The following is a 19,571-nucleotide window of genomic DNA, read 5'->3' as shown; positions in this document are numbered from 1 at the left end:
ATAAAATTTGTTTATATCCATTTTTGTAACGTTTTTACGAGTCAGAAAAACATTTCGGGGAGAGTTCACACTCTCCCCCCTAAACCCCCTCTAAGTACGGCCTGGGCTGTATTAGTTCCTATTGGTGTTTTACATGTGTAGGAGATATCCAAAGTTGTTAATGCATCCAAGGACAAAAAAAGTTGTCTCCGAATGGGGTAAGAAGAGGTCACGACGAAAAATTTAAGGGAAATCAGAAGGTCATGGGAGGGGATAAAAAAGTGAAGTTTAGAATAGACTTGGGTGGAGGAGTAGATTGCGCAGCTGTGTTAATCTTGGTCGGGTTGTTACTCCGGTGCGTTGTTAGCAGTAGTAGTACAGAGCTTGATAAAAAAAACATGAAATATGCCTCAATCACGAGTTGAGTATATGTTGAGGTATTCCTAATTTATATTACTTTTGATAATAATGTTTTTTCTTTTTTTGCATTTAGTTGTCTCTAGGCCTATTTATAGCAAATCAGAGGTCTAAACTACATGAAAACACCATTTAAAGAACTGTTCTTGTTTTAAGACACTGTATATTAAGATTCTCTATACAAAATTTTGTATTAGCAGGTGACACCTTCATGAAGTCTTTCAAATGGTGTTACCAGTAAATTATAATCTCTGATAAGAGATTATAGTTGATTCAGAAGATCTTAGTTCTGTCTTAGTCTTAGTTTCATAGATCTTAGTTGAATTTGTACCCCCCTCCAAAAAAGGAGACACTTAAGGTTTTTTTTAACCGTCTCATTCGTTTCTTAAAGTTAAAATTCCCTATGTGAAAATATTTCCGGGGTATTTTAGTTTGTTGATTGTATTCATAATGATTAAATAAGGGGATTATTGTTAAGTTTTCTTTTGAAATATCTGTTTCTGATATGTACCTAAATTTTTACCAACTGCAAACATCCTAATGGCATTTGGATGGTTGTTATGAAGCAAATCTTACGAACGACTATGTCTTTTTTTGCAGTTTATTTCCGAAGAGTATGTCTTCTCTCTAGAATTGAAGCAGCAGGGCTTGCAATTACTACAAATGCCACTTCTTCCTCGGAAGGTTCTTCTAATAATGAAGTTTGGGAAGCTAAAGGGAAGAAATCAGCCTGTTTTGCCTTGCGAGGTCGCAGACCTAGAATGGAAGATCGCTTCACAATGATTGATTCGATTAGTGATACGGAAGATATTGGATTCTATGCAATTTATGACGGGCATGGAGGGGAGGTAACGCCATCGTTGAATTTTTCATATTTTTTTCTATTTTCAAGACTAAAAATGAATATGTTCATCGAAAATCAATTTGAAGGGGAATTCCTTTTTGTTCTTGCATTTCTTGAATAATTCAACAACATGTAAGTGAAAAAAGTTCAATCCCGTTTTCTAGGGCTATAATGAGAGAAAAGGTTGAGATAGTTAGGGCATTCTGTGGATGAAGGATGAAAGATTGCCAAATCTTATCCTTTTCGGCCAACTGTCTGGGGCTAAAAGGAAAGCGATTCGTCCACGGCATGGGTTGGAGGATGTAGTAAATAAATTTTACTAAAAAAAGTTCAGCAAATAGATAATTAAAACAGAGATGTAAAAAAAAACATTAAACCATATCCCTTGTTTGATTAGAAATTAGCAGAATCAAAATCCTGCTTCAAATCGCATAAAGTTACGGCGGCTATTTGCAGTTCCTTTGCATAAAAAGAATAGAGTTGAGGAAAGCCCGGTGATTAGCCTAAGAGCAAGTCTTAGAAAGATAAAAATAGATCTAAGGCAATCTTACCGTTTGAGTAGTGAATAAGGTAATATAAGTAGTATGCTAAGTCTGGATTCTAGGAGCTTATGTTCCCTCCCATGCTATTCTAGGAGCTTACGTTCCTTCCGGTGCTATTTGTGGAGATTATTTTCTATGGCACCTTTCCAAGGCAGATTACCAGACTGGTTATTTGGCAGTGTATAATGTGGTCAAACAGATTTTTTCTGTTATTAATAAGAATTTCATAAGAATGTACGTCATGAGTTTACGTGCACATTCTTAAAAAAACTGGTATGATATAAAGTAGTCAAACATGTTTTGGGAGCATGCATGAAATTATGTAACTCAACCAGAGTGGTTTTTCGAGGTAACATCTGTTTTTATTCGTCCTTGAAATTCCGCATAAAATGTTCATGCATTAGAATTTAATTTTCATTATGTTTTAACATATCGAGCATAGTACACTGAATATTATTAACTTTGAAACAATGGATCCGTCAATTGTCAATGTGAGTTCTTCTAAATTTCTTAATTTATTTCCAGATAAATAAAGCATTTTACCAGTAAATTCAAATTTCAGGGGGACTTAGCCCCCCTCCCCTCCAACAATACAAACCCCTAAAATATGATGTGTATAGTCGTTAGAAAACACTAAGTATGCTTTTGTCTATTATGCAAAACAAAAACCCCCTCCTCCATCGCCTTATTGCGACCATAATTCCTTACTTTTTAGTTATTTCGCTCAACAAAATCCTTTTCCCATCGTCCATCTAAAATATGCTGTCCTTTTCCAGTTTGAATAAAACCATCCGTGTTTATAATCCTGTTACCAAGAGGGGATGATTTCAAAACAACATTGGCATGCGCCTTATCGGGATAATGATAACAAAGGATGGAAATGCGCTATTCAAGACTCGTTGACAAGAGTTTCTTTTTTTTTGGCCAAATTAGACTAGATGTATTTGATGAAAGTAAAAGGGTTTAACAGATGATTAAGAGGCTTTTATAATAATATAAGACAGGCAAGGGGTCAATGTATCAATTCTAACACGTTCAATGTAAGGTGAAAAAAAACAACTATTTCTTCTAATGAAAAGTAACGGGGGGGAGGGGTGAGTTCTTTGTGCAGACAAATATATTCTTTGACAAGAAAACTAATGTGGTCATTACGACAAACACCACTGAAATTTAGTGTTCAGTCAGCTTTTAATATAGTTGACTTTTTCTTAGATATATATTTTAAATCATTGTATTAGATTTGATGCAGTGGGAGGGGAGGGAGAGGGGGATTCTTTGTTCAGACTAATTTTTCTTCTGTAAAAAGGAGGATCGTTTTTCCATGCTAAATTTTTCTTCTTTTTAAGGAGAAGGAAGATTCCTACAATACCCCCCTCCAGAAAAGAGACCAAGATGGGAAGATAACACATCAATGCTAGCTGCAAGACCATCCATTACAAGTTCTCTGGACCAACCAGGGCCCTCTCTTGACAGTGTCAATTCTAAACACAGAATTCGATGAGAGAAAGCGTTATTCGCTATGCACCACGGTCACTTTGTAACGAGCTAACTGCAACTTCTATGGTAAGCGCCATTTATCAGATAGCTTTAAACTTTATAGCGTACTCACAATTTCGTTTTACAAATTCCCTTTTTAAACAAGTTGCTGATAATTTAACTTTTACATTCGACTCAGAGATTACATTCATGTACTAAAGTTCACGCGCAGCACGCGCCTCTTAGCCTAATCAAATGCAGATTCTTTCAAGGTGTAACAAAACTTAGCATATGAAAAACCCGCCTTTGCTCCGTGTATTCTTCAATGAAATAAGGAACTTCTCGTGAAATTTTTTGTCCATATTTCATTTGAAGTCTTAATTTAAGCAAAATTAAACGATCATCGTTTGTTCGGCTAACAATTTATAATCAGCTACTTGTATGCGCGTGTGTGTTTTTACTAAAGGGGGTAATTATTGAAGAAAAAAAGCGTGTGTAGGGGTGGGGTAAAAAAAAAGGGGGGGGGGTTGATTTGTAGGAAAAGGAACCTGCTTTTAGTCTGATCGCTATTTCTTATGGATGGCTAGATTTGTAGGAAAAAGAATCAAGTTCTTTTTTTTAAATGGGGTATTGAGACAATTATTTGGTTGACCTTTTTTTTATTTTATTTTATTGCTATTAGTCAAACGTTGCGATGTTTTTGTGTGTGTGTGTGTGTGTGTGTGTGTGTGCGCCGTCTCTGTGCATGTGTCTTCTCTCTGTGTGTGTATCGTCTCTGTGTGTGTGAGCGTGTGCGTGTGTGCTTGTGTTTGAGCGTGTGTGAGTGTGTGCGTGTGTGTGCGTGTGTGTGTGTGTGAGCGGTGCATGCGCCATGTCTACGCGATAATTAAATTGAGATAGTATAATGAATAGTACAAATTCAATAACAACGTAATGATTGAATGGCGTATATTTATTTCCATATCATTATTTCTTATGTTTGATCCGGGTGCTGTAATTTTTTCAATATACATATCAATCGAATTGTATTTTAGTGCTGATTTTGAATATCTTTAAATTATTTCGTTTAACTTAATCCATCAGAAGTAATGGGAAAATTAAGAATTTTTGAAGTAGAAATTCTAACGTCGCATAATTTGTTTCCGCAGCCAGTTTCTATCTGACTTCAGAGACATAATTAAATATAGGCTAATGGAATATATATAGGGGTTAGAAACGTAATTTAAACCTGTAAGAATATTTCAGCGTATGTGCGCATGTGTGTGTGCGTGTGTTTGCGTGTGTGCGGAAAAAACTGTAGGAATCAAAAAAGCGAATTTTATTCGTGTACTCAATTTCGTCTTCAACATATCTCCACATAAATTCCAAAACAAGCAACTTTTCCGATGATTTTGGAATGATTTTGTAGGAAAAGCTGTCTATCACCCATGCATCATCCACTGTTCCATTTCTTTGAAGATGTGTCATTGCTGGTAGTACATACTTCAGATCGTAGTTAGAGTTATATATAAAAACCGGAAGAAATAGTTGCTGTTTAATTTTTAAATTACATGAATTGTGAGCCCACCCCCGAATGTTACTTTTTCCCGTTGAATTTGAATCAATAAGCTGATTATGATCCTGGACAGTGTCTTTTGGGGCAAGAGCACTCCTACAAACCCAACAAATTGTCCCATTTTCTGGTACCAGTTGCTCCTTATCTGATAATGACATTGGATATTTGGTGTTTCGGAATCGTGAAAGTGCACCGCTTGCTATGTTTACTAGAGATACTAATAACTCTTCCATGCTACCCTCCTCAGTCATAGCCAAAAAAACTCTTCCTGATGCATTTTATTATTAGAGTCACGACCAGCATATGCATTAGAAAACGCAACTAATTTTTGTTCCTTGACTATATTTGGCCTTGGTGGGTCTGATACCTCCACCAGTCTTGATTCACAGTCCAAAGATACTTTAGCAGCTTGTAGCAGGGAATTTAGGAAATTTTTAAATTGTAAAGTATCTTTGCCTTCTGCCGGCATTTCTATTCGTTGATTGCCATGAATTTTGCAATACCTCATGTGATCCGAGAATGTTCACTCAGATGTGAATGGGGAAAGGCAGATGGGACAATAGAGACGCTCCCCGTAATTTTTGCCTTGGGATAGGAGCCGACCTACTGCCATAACGGGGAAAAAAGGACCGTAGGAATTTGTTTCTTCAGGAGGTCCGTAAATAAACCAAGCCCAATTTTCAACATTATCCACCAACGGTGTCCTAACTGAATACAAAACCCCTTTTTTATTTGGTTTCTTTCCCCCATTTACAAATTCTGTGTCATACTGGAGAACAACCACCCCCAACCCAAGATTTTCATTTGCTTTTTCGAATATGGCTATTTCTTTCATAGACACCGGATACTTCCCCTCTAAACAGTCAAAATTTCGTTTAGAGAAATTTTCACCACCGTTACGAACAAGTCTGTCAAGATTTTTCATTGTTGACTCTTTGTTCAATGTTTTTAGGCTGCTGCTAAAAATGTGTATTTAAGGCACTGCAACTCAGTGGCAAAACAGAAACTCTGAACTCCTTTGGTAGCCAACAAATCTGGGTGGCATTTTGTTTTTCTACCCACACCTCATCCATTAAAGTCTTTTTTTAATCTACTGAGATTCAGATCCATATGTTTAATTTATAAAGTTGTTGACCCGCTTCCCCTCTTCTTAAGAGTGTCCAAAATCGAAATTAATTTATTTACCCAGTTGAAAAAGTTGTCCTTAAATTCATTTAGACCAGGGTAAAAATTTTGATTGCCATTTGAAAACTGAAAATAAAAAGTGTCCCCGAGTTTTCCCTTTTGTAAATAAACTTTTTGATTTACCGATGCTTTAATCCCCCCGTGACCCCCCCATTTCTGAATCTGAATCTCACTTTGTGCTCGAATTCGGTCGATGTAGCTATGGAGAACATTTACCGGGTCTGTTAAAATTACACCACCGTCAATAACGGTTTCCTCGGGGGGAATAAAATCTACCCTATATATTTGTAAGTGACCTAGAGCATACTCTAAAAAATAAAATTCACGTAGTTCCGGGGACATGCCACTATTTTCATGTCCTGCACCTATTTGCTCAGGAACCGATTCACTAATTATAAAACTATCGTAAAAATGTCCCCGGAAAAATTAGGTCCAACAATTTGCATAAGACTGTCTATTTCTTCAGTTGTAAATTGAAAATCCAGGGGGATATTAAATGGCATACCTTCACTAACATCATCCGGCAAGAGGGGACAATTACCCATGATACTTTGAAGTCCCGGGCCAGGGAATGCAGTTGTTTTCGTAGCTTCCCCCTGAAACTTGAAAATGAATGGATTAAGTTTTTTTTATGAAAGTTTTATCACAATTATAGCACACTATTTTTTTTATCAAACAATTTTTTTTTCTTAATTGGATTCAAATTTATCAAACAAATGCATAATACAAAACAATGCATAATAAATTACAAATTTTCTTTGCTTATAGCATTATTTATCAAACAAATGCATAATAAATTACAAATTTTTGCTTATAGCATTATTTACAAAACAATGCATAATAAATTACAAATTTTGTTAATAACACACATACACACGTACACATGCTCAAACACTCACACACACACACACACACACACACACACACACACATACACATACACACAGACACACACACACGCGAGCACACGTTCACACACACACACACACTCACACACACATGCGCACACACGCTGAAATATTCTTACAGGTATAAATTACGTTTCCAACCCCTATATATATATCATTAGCCTATAAGTAATTATGTCTCTGAAGTCAGATAGAAACGCGCTGCGGAAACAAATTATGCGACGTTAGAATTTCTACTTCAAAAATTCTTAATTTTCCCATAACTTTTGATGGATTAAATTAAACGAAATAATTTAAAGATATTCAAAATCAGCACTAAAATATAATTCGGTTGATATGTATATTGAAAAAATTACAGCACCCGGATCAAACATAAGAAATAATGATATGGAAATAAATATATGCCATTCAATCATTACGTCGTTATTGAATTTGATCTATTCATTATACTATCTCAATGAAATATCGAGTAGACACGGCGCATGCACCGCTCACACACTCAAACACACACAGACACACACACACACACTCACACACGCTCACACACACGACACACGCACACACTCACACACACAGAGACGATACACACACAGAGAGAAGACATACGCACAGAGACGACGCACACACACACATACACACACAAAAACATCGCAACGTTTGACTAATAGCAATAAAATAAAATAAAAAAAAGTCAACCAAATAATTGTCTCAATACCCCATTTAAAAAAAAGAGCTTGATTCTTTTTCCTACAAATCTAACCATTCATAAGAAATTGTAATTAGACTAAAATCAGGCTCCTTTTCCACAAAATCTACCCCCCTCCCTTTTTTTCCCCACCCCTACACACCCTTTTTTTCTTCAATAATTACCCCCTTTAGTAAAAACACACACGCGTAGACAAGTAACTGATTATAAATTACTATCCGAACTAATGATGATAGTTTAATTTCGTTTAAATTAAGACTTCAAATGAAAAATGGAAAACACATATCACGAGACGGCCCTTATTCCATTTAAGGATACACGAAGCACAGACAGGTTTTTCATATTCTCAGTTTTGTTACACCTTGAAGGAATCTGCATTTGATTAGGCTAAGAGGCGCATGCTAACCCGGTTTTTTTTTCTTAACTTTAGTACATGAACGCCATCTCTGAGTCGAATGTAAAAGTTAAATTATCAGCAACTTGTTTAAAAAGGGAATTTGTAAAACGAAATTGTGGGTGCGCTATAAAGTTGAAAGCTATTTGATAAATGGTGCTTACCATAGAAGTTGCAGTTAGCTCGTTACAAAGTGACCGTGGTGCATAGCGAATAACGCTTTCTCTCATTGAATTCTGTGCAGAGTTGACACTGTCAAGAGAGGGCCCTGGTTGGTCCAGAGAACTTGTAATGGATGGTCTTGCAGCTAGCATTTTTGTGTTATCACCCCATCTTGGTCTCTTTTCTGGAGGGGGGTAATTGTAGGAATCTTGCTTCTCCTTAAAAAGAAGAATAATTTAGCATGGAAAAACGATCCTCCTTTTTACAAAAGAAAAAATTAGTCTGAACAAAGAATCCCCCTCTCCCTCCCCTCCCACTGCATCAAATCCAATACAATGATTTAAAATATAGATCTAAAAAATAGTAAACTATATTAAAGCCCAACCAAACACTAAACTTCAGTGGTATGTGTCGGAATTACCTCATTAGTTTTCTTGTCAAAGGATATACGTGTCTGCACAAAGAACTCACCCCTCCCCCCTTTACTTTTCATTCGAAGAAATAGTTGTTTTTTTTCACCTTATAATGAACGTGTTAGAATTGATACATTGGCCCCTTCCCTGTCTTATATTTTTATAAAAGCCTCTTAATCATCTGTTAAACCCTTTTATTTTCATCAAATAAATCTAGTCTAATTTGGCCAAAAAAAGAGAAACTCTTGTCAACGAGTCGTGGATCGCGCATTTCCATCCTTTGTTATCATAATCCCGATAAGACGCATGCCAATGTTGTTTAGAAATAATCCCCTCTTGGTAACAGGATTATAAAAACGGATGGTTTTATTCAAACAGGAAAAGGATAGCATATTTTAGATGGACGATGGGAAAAGGATTTTTTTGAGCGTAGGAACTAAAAAGTAAGGAATTATGATCGCAACAAGGCGATGGAGGAGGTGGTTATTTGTTTACATAATAGAAAAAATCATACTTAGTATTTTCTAACGAGTATATACACAATATTATAGGGTTTGAAGCGTTGGAGGGGAGGGGGCTAATTACCCCAGAAATTAGAATTTACTGGTAAAATGATTTTTTTATCTGGAAATAAATTAAGAAATTTAATAGTCTTTACTCAAATTGACTATTGACAGATCCATTGTTTCAAAGTTAATAATATTCAGTGCACTATGCTCGATATGTTAAAACATAATGCAAATTAAATTGTAGTGCACGAACGTATTATGTCGAATTTCAAGGATGAATAAAAAACGGATGTTACCTCGAAAAACCACTCTGGTTGAGTTACATAATTTCGTGCATGCTCCCAAAACATGTTTGACTACTTTATATCATACCAGTTTTTTTAAGACTGTCCACGTGAACTCATGACTTACATTCTTATGAAATTTCTCATTAATAACAGAAAAAAACCTGTTTGACCACACTATACACTACCAAATAACCAGTCTGGTAATCTGCCTTGGAAAGGTGCCATGGAACGTAATCTCCCCAAATAACACCGGAAGGAACGTAAGCTCCTAGAATAGCATGGGAGGGAACATAAGCTCCTAGAATCCAGACTTAGCATACTACTAATATAATAAACATACAAATTTCGTTCAATGTGCAACCAAGGTCTGGAGTGATTCTCAAACTAGGCTTTTGGTTCAACAATAATTTATGATTAATATAGTCGAAAGAATCCTCCTGTGAAAATGTTCAAATAGTTTATGTTTCTACAACAATACTTCTTATAAAAACCTTATATGCCGCCAGGGCATAACTTACAACCCTTGCCCTGAGGGCTGTGGGGGATTGTCCTCCTCAAAAACATGACTTCTATCTGGAAATCAACTACGCTGAACAAAATGTCTATCTCAAAATTTTGATGGGATGTATTTTGGGAAATGGTATGCGTGGAAGGGGTGTTAGTTGATTTCCAATCACTTTCGACTATTAAAAAGGGCAAAAGCCACTCCAATTTCCGATTGAATGAGCCCTTTTCGTAGTTTCTACGACAACTCCTTCGGTATGAAGTGGCCTGATCTAAGACCAAGAAAAACAAAATAAATAATGTACATTGTGCCAACATCGTTCTTTACTTAGGCAGCGCTATTGCACTGCCTATGATTAAAAAAACGAGGAGAGTTATCTTATTGAATTTCTTAAAAAAAAACGTATGAGCTAAGTCTTTGGTTGTAATAATATTTTGAACTTTGTCGCAATTATTTGCCCTGGCTTGCCTTAGCTGGCTAATTAAGTGTACAAATACTACAATGATTGTCTTCTTTAAGGAATCTGGTTCAAATTCTGAAGAAAGAAAAAATTGTCGGAGGGACAAGTTTCAGATATGAATTTCTCCAATTTAGTGTTGCTAGAAAAGAGGAATTGAAATATTTTTACCGATAATTAAAACATTGGACATTAGCCAGCCCAAATAAGCACAAACTGGTATATAAATACAGGGCAGCGCATGGAGTGTTGCGTATTTTGAATATTTTTTTAGGTAATATTAATCATTAAAATAGCTCTTATTTTTTGTCCTTCATGTAAGGCCATTAGCTCTTATGCTCCACAATAGAACTTATTCTAAATATGTAAATATTATATTTTCTATTCTTTTAGTTTGCTGCAGAGTTTATTCAAAAAAGAATGGTTGAAAGAATCAGAAAAAAGATAGAAGCTGTCAGGAAGCACATTGCTACTAGTAGTTTCCACTCCACAGAGCCTCTGATAGGCTTAGACAATCAACACTCTTGTGAGACGAATAAGGATGAAGTTCAGCAGCCAAGTAGTGAAGGAAACAGTAAAGATAGCGACAAAAAAATAGAAAATGCAAGCAAAGGTGAGGGCAAGCTAGAAAAATGAAAAATATTTAAAGTAAATGTATGGTAATTCAAAATTTTGAGAAGGTATATATGCTTTAAGCACAAGTTATAATTTAAGCGAATATTTACTGCTACTAATACTACCGCTTCTACTGTTACTACTACTACTCTACTACTAGTACAACTATTACTACTACTACTACCACTACTTCTACTACTACTATTAATGCTACTACTGCTACTACTATTACTACTACTACTACTACTACTACTACTACTACTACTACTACAATTACTACTGATGTTACTACTACTACTACTACTACTACTACTACTACTACAGCTACTACAAGAACTACTACTACCACTACTACTACTACTACTTCTACTACTACTACTACTACTACTACTACTACTACTACTACTACTTCTACTACTACTACTACTATTACTACTACTACTACTACTACTACTACTGAGACTACTGCTACTGCTACTACTACTACCACTACTAATACTGAGACTACTACCATTACTGCTACCACTGCTATTACTATACTGCTACTACAATTAATGCTGCTAGTATTTCTATTACTAAATACTGCTGCTGCTACTACTACTAGCAATTCACCGCAGCACCAAGCCGCCTTATGACAATACAGCTAAGCATACTTCTCCTCCATCCCATTCTATTTAAAGCTTCCCACAATTTTTCAGTATTGAGAGCTGTCTCATATTTGCAACAGTGTCATACACACAATTGACACTGCCATGCCGATTGAAAGTGCAAAATATTTTCTGTATCAACCTCAAAACATAAACGGTTCAATGCAAGCTCAATTTTTTCAGTCAAGTCGAATGTGAGGGATTCTTGCCAATATATTCACTGGTGGGCACAGTAAAGTCTATAATAGAGCAAGATGGTGTTATTCTTTTGACGCATCCTACATGTCTTTTGATGTTAAGTAAATGTTTAATTGATTTGGAAGAATACCTGTCTGCACAAGAGGCTGTAATAAAAATATCGGCACCCCTCCTTGATCTAAAATAGACTTTACTTTGCCCACCAGTGAATATACTGGCGAGATCCCCTCACTCTTGACTGGACTGAAAAAATTGATTTTGTATTTAACCATTTCTGCTTTGAGGTTGACACAGACAATCTTTTGCACTTCCAATCTGCCTAACAGTGCGACAGCTCTCAATGCTGAAAAATGTGAAAAGGTGCGGAAAACATTTTGTCTTGACGAGACTTTGGAGGTATGCTAAGGAGACTTTGGAGGTCCCGCATGAGGTTATTGCCATTAGGAAAGAGGTTCGGAAATACCTTGAAGTCGATTTCCTCTTGAAAGAGATCCTTCCTTAGAATATGCAATCTTTTTAATTGAATTTGCTTGTGTTCAAGGTTTTTATTGTCACTTAAAGGGGACCTAGAAGGTAACTTATTACCTTTTTCATATATTTTAGACTATGATTTTATTGTTATTAAATTCAATTTGCAATTTAATTCAGTAGATTTGCAAAAGTTATTCTTAAGCCTCAATTTTTTTGCTTACTTTTTCTGTTCACGGTTATTAGGCTACTGCAAAGTTTATCACATAGGAAACACACTCTTTTATACTGACTTCAGGAAAACATTTGACATGTTAGGATAATATTTATAAATTTAAAATTTTCTGGAATTAGATTGTAATATCTTGAATTTGTTAATCAAGGCCTTTGGTATCGTCAAGTTATGTGATTGTTTATAAAAACGCGCTGTTAATTTTTATTCGGCATTAATAGTAAGTTTTTTTTTTTAATTACTTCCTCTAGGAATTCATGAACCAGTCAATTTTCTACGAATAGGGACAATGAAAAAATTCCTTATTAAAAAACCATACTTTTCCCGCTTAACATTTGCACAATAGAAATGTTTCCAATAAGAGCTCCATCCAGTCTATTAACATTTGGAGATTACCACTTTATTCTTCTAGCACATGCTTAGAAGTCTCCTTTATGATAATTTCAGTCAATAAACTTTAACACCTTCGAAAAAGATCAAAAGGATTTAAAACTAAATGGACGCTTGAATACTCGTAAAACTTGACAAGGGACATATGGGTTTTCGTCTTTTACCTCAGCTACTTTTGTTAGACTGTTTTAACAGATAATCAAAATTTCTGTTTCTTCTGTAGACGCCCAGAGATACACGGGATCTAGAGAGTTTGGCAAATTTATGATACTCATTTTACTCTGGCTACTTCTACAATAGCCTTGAATTGCACAAAACTGTCCAGGCTTCTAATTGTCATTTCGCCACTTTAGGAGAATGTGGCGTCAATACCCATAGACCGTGAAAGAAGCTGTGACACTCATTGCGTGGGCGACCCCAAATCAAATGGCCAAATGTTTCAGGCATAAGTGAACAATCAATTGCAATAATTCAAATTGTACAAATACAATGCTACAAGTGAATCCGTTGACTTTGAATAACTTTATTTATATCTGAAGTTATGAAAAACACATTTCAATGCCAATGGCTTCCTTCTTGCACAGATTTAGGTGAAATTTCAATTTAATTGAATGATTGTTGTTTTGCAAAGGTTTCTTCGGTAGGATGTGTTTTGGTGGTCTTACTTTCTATCGGGTTCACATTCTACTATCGGGTTCAAATAATTGACAAACGTCACTGAGACTACTCCTGGCTTTGAGAAAAGGACGTACCAAATCTAAAAAAACTATCTTTGTTTTTATTTCTCTAGTTCTATATTCCCCGTGCACAAACACATCTGGTTCAAAGTTCTACAGATTGACTGTCATAAAAAGCAAAAAATAGGGTTCTTCACTCTACCGTGTTCAGATACCGCTTTCGAACTTAAAACCGTCAGATAGGACAAATTCAGCCCTTCGTGTTGCGATACCTTTTACTCCCCTAGATGGCTTCGTAAGTCATCAGTTGATCAGTGTACAGAGTAGTTTTTTGCCAAGACTAAAAAACAAAAATTAGCTGATTTTGAAAGCGATGATGAAAATGATGCAGGTGAGTTTTTCTGTTTTTTATCATTCTGCTTTGTTCCTTAAACTCTCTACTTTTAGCGAAGAGTTTTATTGAGTTTTATCTTCATCCCCCATTTCTGTTTTTTTTTAACGCTTACCATATGGTAACCCTAGGTTTTGAGACGAGTAGTTTTTGAAGATGCTTCTCTTATACTATTTTGTATTTTCTGGTTTATTGTGCTCTAGATTCTTTCTTTTACTTCACGTTTTATTCGTTAAGCTCCTCATTCTGATTGTTCTAATTGGACGAGGCAGAAGCACCTATGTACCCATGGTCTGATCATAGTTTTCTCTTCCAGAGACAGTGAGCCTCTAAAATTCCGCTGAAAAATCCAAACCAAGAAAAGAGGAAGAAAATAGTTTCAAGGAGAGGAGCAGACGTGTAGGAGAGAATCAAAACCAAGAGCGAGCTTCAGAGACAGTTCTGCTACCAGAGACAGCGAATCTGAGATGGATATAATTTCTGATGATGAAGAAGAATCTAATTCATTATGGAATCCAGCCCCCAGGGGGCACCTTCACATACGCCGCCCTAGAGCCTGTTCAGCCGGTTGATAATCCTACAGAAGACTTATCTCTCAGCATGCTGAACCGTGTCAAAGTTTTTACGGATGCAGATGACCAATTTGATGGTGGAGAAGCCACTACATTCCCCACTACTAAAGCTCCATCGTCTCCCATTCAATCGACAATTTCGTCACCTATTTCATCTTCAACCGCCCCCGCCACATCAAAGGAAGATCAATATGCCACAAAAGTGTACTAGTGGCTAAGAAAAGAGATTGAACCCCGTGATATCACCTGAAAAGTTTCCCACACAAAAGCAACATAAATTCACTTACCCATTGATTTATTCAGAACTTTCGTCATGGATAGCATGGTTGCAGGATCAGTTGACCAAACCAATCTGCATGCAATGATGAAAAAAAATGCTACAATTTCCCTAAAGCTGATTCAGCATGACATGAACCGGTTCATTTAAGTACAGATGCTCATGAGTATGGTAAAGCTACAAGCTATGAGGATGTGCTGGGAGCACACTATTCGATGCATTCCAATTGCAGAGGGTATGAGCCATGACAGACTTTTGACGATTTGGCGGTATTTGCATATCAGTGACGACAGCTTAGCAGTGCCATCTGGTCAAACTGGTCATGATAAGCTGCACAAAATAAGACCAATGTGTGGCGAGCTTAGGGAAAATCTAAAAAGCGTACCGCCTGAAGAGAGACAAAGTGACGAACAGATGATTCCCTCCAAGGGTCGGCCAAGTTTCAAACAGTGTTTGAAAGAAAAGCCCCATTCATGGGGTGTAAAAGTGTTTACGAGAGCGGATGTGAGTGGGGTTGTCTATTACCTAGAAATCTGCACGGGAAAAGCCTCAGTTATAACTAGTCATTTGGGGACTTGTGCTGACTTTGTCCTTCGACTGATCGACAATGTGCTACTGGAAATGAATGTTAAGTTGTACTTCAACAATTTTTAAACATCTTTTGAACTTATTTATGCCTTACAAACCAATCACGGGATTGAGTCATGTGGAATGATAAGGAATAATCGTAATAAAGGTTCAATTTTGGAAAGTGATGCATCATTAAAAAAGAAAGGACGTGGAAGCTGTAATTATGGGCTTGAGAGGCACGCGGAAGTCTCCATTGTGAAGTTGTTCGACAAAAAAACAGCGCATGTGGTCTCATCGTACTGTGCCGCAGCTCCAGTCGACCAGTGTCAATGATGGGATGGAAGTTCTCGTAGCAATGTCGAGGTAGATTGCCCATGTGTTTTCCGTGAGTACAACAAGTCAATGGTTGGCGTATACTTGTTTGATATGCTTCTTGAGCTCTACCACACTGACATACGGTCCAAGAAATGGTACTGGTTGATATTCTATTATTTCCTTGACTTAGCTGTGCATCATGCTTTGCTTCTACATAGGCGAGAGTGTTAAGACCTGGGAAGACAGCATATATCCTTACTGCACTTCAAGATGGATATTTGCAGATCCTTGATAGTGTCAGGAGTTGTCAGTGGTTCTCGTGTTTTTGACCTTCTATCAGTGCTCCTACAAAGCGAAAAATAAAACTAAAGAAGCAGGCATGCCGTCAGAATCGGTGCACTATGACACTGCTAGTCGTCTACCCGACACAGTCTAAAATGGACGCTGCTGGTACGAAAAATGTGCAACAGTTGCAACTCGCCAAATTCCCTGCGTTAAATTTAAGGTTCGGTTGTGTCTGAATGGAGACAGAAACTGCTTTATGAACTTCCGTATTAATTAAAATGAATCTTTTTAATTCGTAACTGATCATATGGTAACTATTTCCATTTCATTTTATGAATGAAATAAATAATTGAAGTTGAAATTCCGTTGAAACTAAACTTCCGTTGATTATTATTGCAAGGTCTCAGAATTTTTCAAGTACTCCTTCAGTGTGTTGGTATTAAAAAGTTAAAGATTAAGTAACAGTTGTTTTCGCCGGTTTTTATGCACATTCCCAACCACGATCGGAAGTTTGTGTTTCTGGCAAAGGCACAACTTCAAAAAGACAGAATTATGGATGATGCATGAAATGAATGAGGAAAGTTTTTCCAATAAAATCATACCAAAATCATAGGACTTGATGTGGAACATGTTGAAAACATGTTTCCAAACATGGGAATTATGCTCGAATGGATTATCAATTCCTCACACATCTAAGGCAATTTCATAGTTGTTTATACCGTTCTTTACCTTATATCTACGGTCTTGTGCATCAGATTTATTTGAGTTCCTTGGTCTTTTAGGAGATTACTGTTCAACAGTTATATTATCCTAGAAAAAAAAACTTTCAGTATCTGTTTATGCGCCACTGTCTATTTATGAGAAAGGAAATGGAAGATTTTTTTTACAAATACCACGGCGTAAAAGGACGTTGGTTAAAAAAAAAGTTGAAAAATCTGAAGTTGAAAAAACAGTCACTAGACGAAAAAAGTAAATTAAAATCCTAATTCATATCCCACTCCAACAAAAAAATGTCACTATTAAAGTTGTTCTTATGAAAGGAAAAATCGAGACTAATAAATGTATAGCATTTTCATTTTCAAATCTCCTAAAATTTCTTAACAAAATTTGTAGTTGCAAGTATACACATTGTCTTTTAAAGATGTGACAAAAGGTTGAAAAATTTATTATTTAAAAAAAAATATTACTATAAAAGTTGTTTTATAAAAGAAAAAATCGCGATTAATGTATGTGCATCATTTTCATTTTCAAATCCCCAAGAGTTTTTGAACAAATTTGTAGTTGCAAGCACATATTGTCTTTCAAAGACATGAAAAAATTGTAAATTTATAAGTTAAAAAATAAAGAGTTTATCCCCTTCCCTCATAGAAAGTTATCCCCTTTTAGCCTTCCTCTCCCATCTAAATCAAAGAACCGTCACCTCATTATGTAATCCCCTTATTTGGAGACCAACTCTCTCAAGTGACTCCATCGCTCTAGGCTCAATTCCCGCCCCCAACTTCCCCAACCTGAATGGTTTACTCGTTAAATAATGGTTTACGTGTCAAAAATGAAAATGAACAACAAAGACACGCGCGGTATAGATAAACGAAAACGAGAATTTGACTGTATAAAAAATGGAAATGTACATCAAAGGCACGAGCGGTTAGAAGATAATCGAAAATGAGAATTAGAGCGTATGAAAAATGAAAATGAACAGAAAAGATATGGTTTCAGAGTCGAAAATGAAAGTGATGATGATTGGGTTTGGGATTTTGACATTGGTGAGGTCATTGATACCTACCAGGCCTTTGTTAAGAAAGCAAAGGTTCGACTATATGTGTTTCGTAATGACAAAACACAAGCTGGACCATCAGTTGCAACAACACCAATACGGGCAGCTAAAGAAAAGGCTATTACTGAAGTATTTTAAGTAATCAAAATCCAAAAACGTGTCAAAAATGCAAATGAACAGCAAAGATACGGGTGGTTAGAAGACAATCAAAAACGACAATTAGAGCGTACAACAAATGAAAATGATCATCAACGATACGGTTTCTCAGTCGAAAATAATAGTGATGATTATTGAGTTCGGGACTTTGACATGGATGAGGTCATTAATACTTACCAGGCCTTTGCTAAGAAACAAAAGGTTCGACGATATATGTCTCATAATGACAAAAGACAAGCCGAGGCAAAAGTCAACGTTCAGCATATTATAAGACCTCCAAAACCTGATACTGACATCAACCTCTGTTAAAAAAAACAAAAAAACGTTCGGCATTAGGGACCACAGACACAAGGAAAGGAAAGTTTTCTATTGCTGGATCTACCGAAAAGGACAAGAAATGAAGAAAGAGATGCAATGCCTGGCAGGCACAATGAGAAGATATACACGCCTTGCAGTGGCCAGGGAGTTTTTTCATTAGAAAAAGATCTACAGAGGAAATTGGCAGCCCAAGAAAGAAAAATAAGGGTAGCCCAGCTAACACAAATAGCACCTGTCTTTCTAGAAGATTTTCAATTTTCAGTTAATCCGGGTTGCAGCGGATCTACGGAGGCAATTGGCAGCCCAAGAAAGACGATTAAGGGTAGCCCAGGCAACACAAATAGCACCTGTCTTTCCAGAAGATTTTCAATTTTCTGTTAATCCGGGTTGCAGCGGTAGTTATATTAAAAGTTATAATAAAGAACGGACTCCTGCCTATACTAACATGTTTAGGCAACTTTTCATAAAAGATAAATATAGCTTATTATAATCCGGGTTTGCAGCGGTAGCTAGAAAACTAGTAAGAGTTGTAGAGTTATTTAGAGGGTCGGTATAGTTGATTATAAATACGGATTATTTAAGTTTCATCGGTATTAAGGCTGTAGAGATAGCTGAAACCTAGTAAATAACAAACCATGGCAGATATCCAGGTTTCAACGGTAGCTAGCAACCTAGTAAGAGACGATCAATTTGACTTGACTTAAGGCTCTTGCCAAAGGTTCGGCATAGAGAACGACGAGACCAGGCGCCTCCAGGTTGACCTGTTGCTTTCAAGGCTCGCAGCTTCTTCCAGCGGGATTTGAGCTTGGGCGAGGAATTCATCGGCTTTGTCTTTCCACCTAGTGGGGAGGCATCCTCTGGGTCGCTGTCATCCATGTAGGGTGGGGTCGAAGTCTAATGCGATCCGTGCTGGGGCGTCACTTGACATGCAAAGGAGATGGCCGTACCACCGAAAAGTACGTTGGGCGACCTGCGTCGAGGAAAGAATTTGTGCCGCACGTGACATAAGGGTCTGGTTGCTAACGAAGTCAGTCCAGTGATGTCCCTCGATTCTTCGGAGATGTTTCGTCTGTGTGACATCGATGGCGCTGAAGATAGATTATGTAGCTGGCCACGTCTCCGCTCCATTCAGAAGCACGGTGCTGACTGACGCATTGTAAATGTGCATTTTGGTAGAGTGGCTAATATTTGGCTTTCGCCAGATGCTGCTAAGCCTCCCACCAAGTGCCGACACTTTGGCTATTCGAGATGTAAGCTCTTTTGTGATCGAGCCATCCTTTGACAGAATAGATCCCAGGTAAGTGTAGTCTTAAACCACATCTAGTCAGTTGCTTGTGATGTTAACTT

At 36.8% G+C, this 19,571-nt stretch overlaps 1 protein-coding gene across 1 annotated transcript in view; it reads left to right on the top strand.

The window, feature by feature from the left end:
- Nucleotides 1-19,571, top strand: part of LOC148956896 (protein phosphatase 1L) — a 145,592-nt gene that overhangs the window by 68,170 nt on the left and 57,851 nt on the right. Inside the window, exons 3-4 of the mRNA XM_089096708.1 lie at nucleotides 997-1,244; nucleotides 10,733-10,952. Coding sequence (XP_088952834.1) covers nucleotides 997-1,244; nucleotides 10,733-10,952 — 468 coding nt within the window. The remainder of the gene's footprint in view (nucleotides 1-996; nucleotides 1,245-10,732; nucleotides 10,953-19,571) is intronic.

Source organism: Artemia sp. Qi Xiang Cuo, chromosome 1 (assembly GCF_049724085.1).
Source record: "Artemia sp. Qi Xiang Cuo chromosome 1, ASM4972408v1, whole genome shotgun sequence".
Taxonomy (NCBI): Eukaryota; Metazoa; Arthropoda; class Branchiopoda; order Anostraca; family Artemiidae; genus Artemia; species Artemia sp. Qi Xiang Cuo.
Note: the sequence above shows the minus strand (reverse complement) of the source record. Positions and strands in the feature narration are given on the sequence as shown.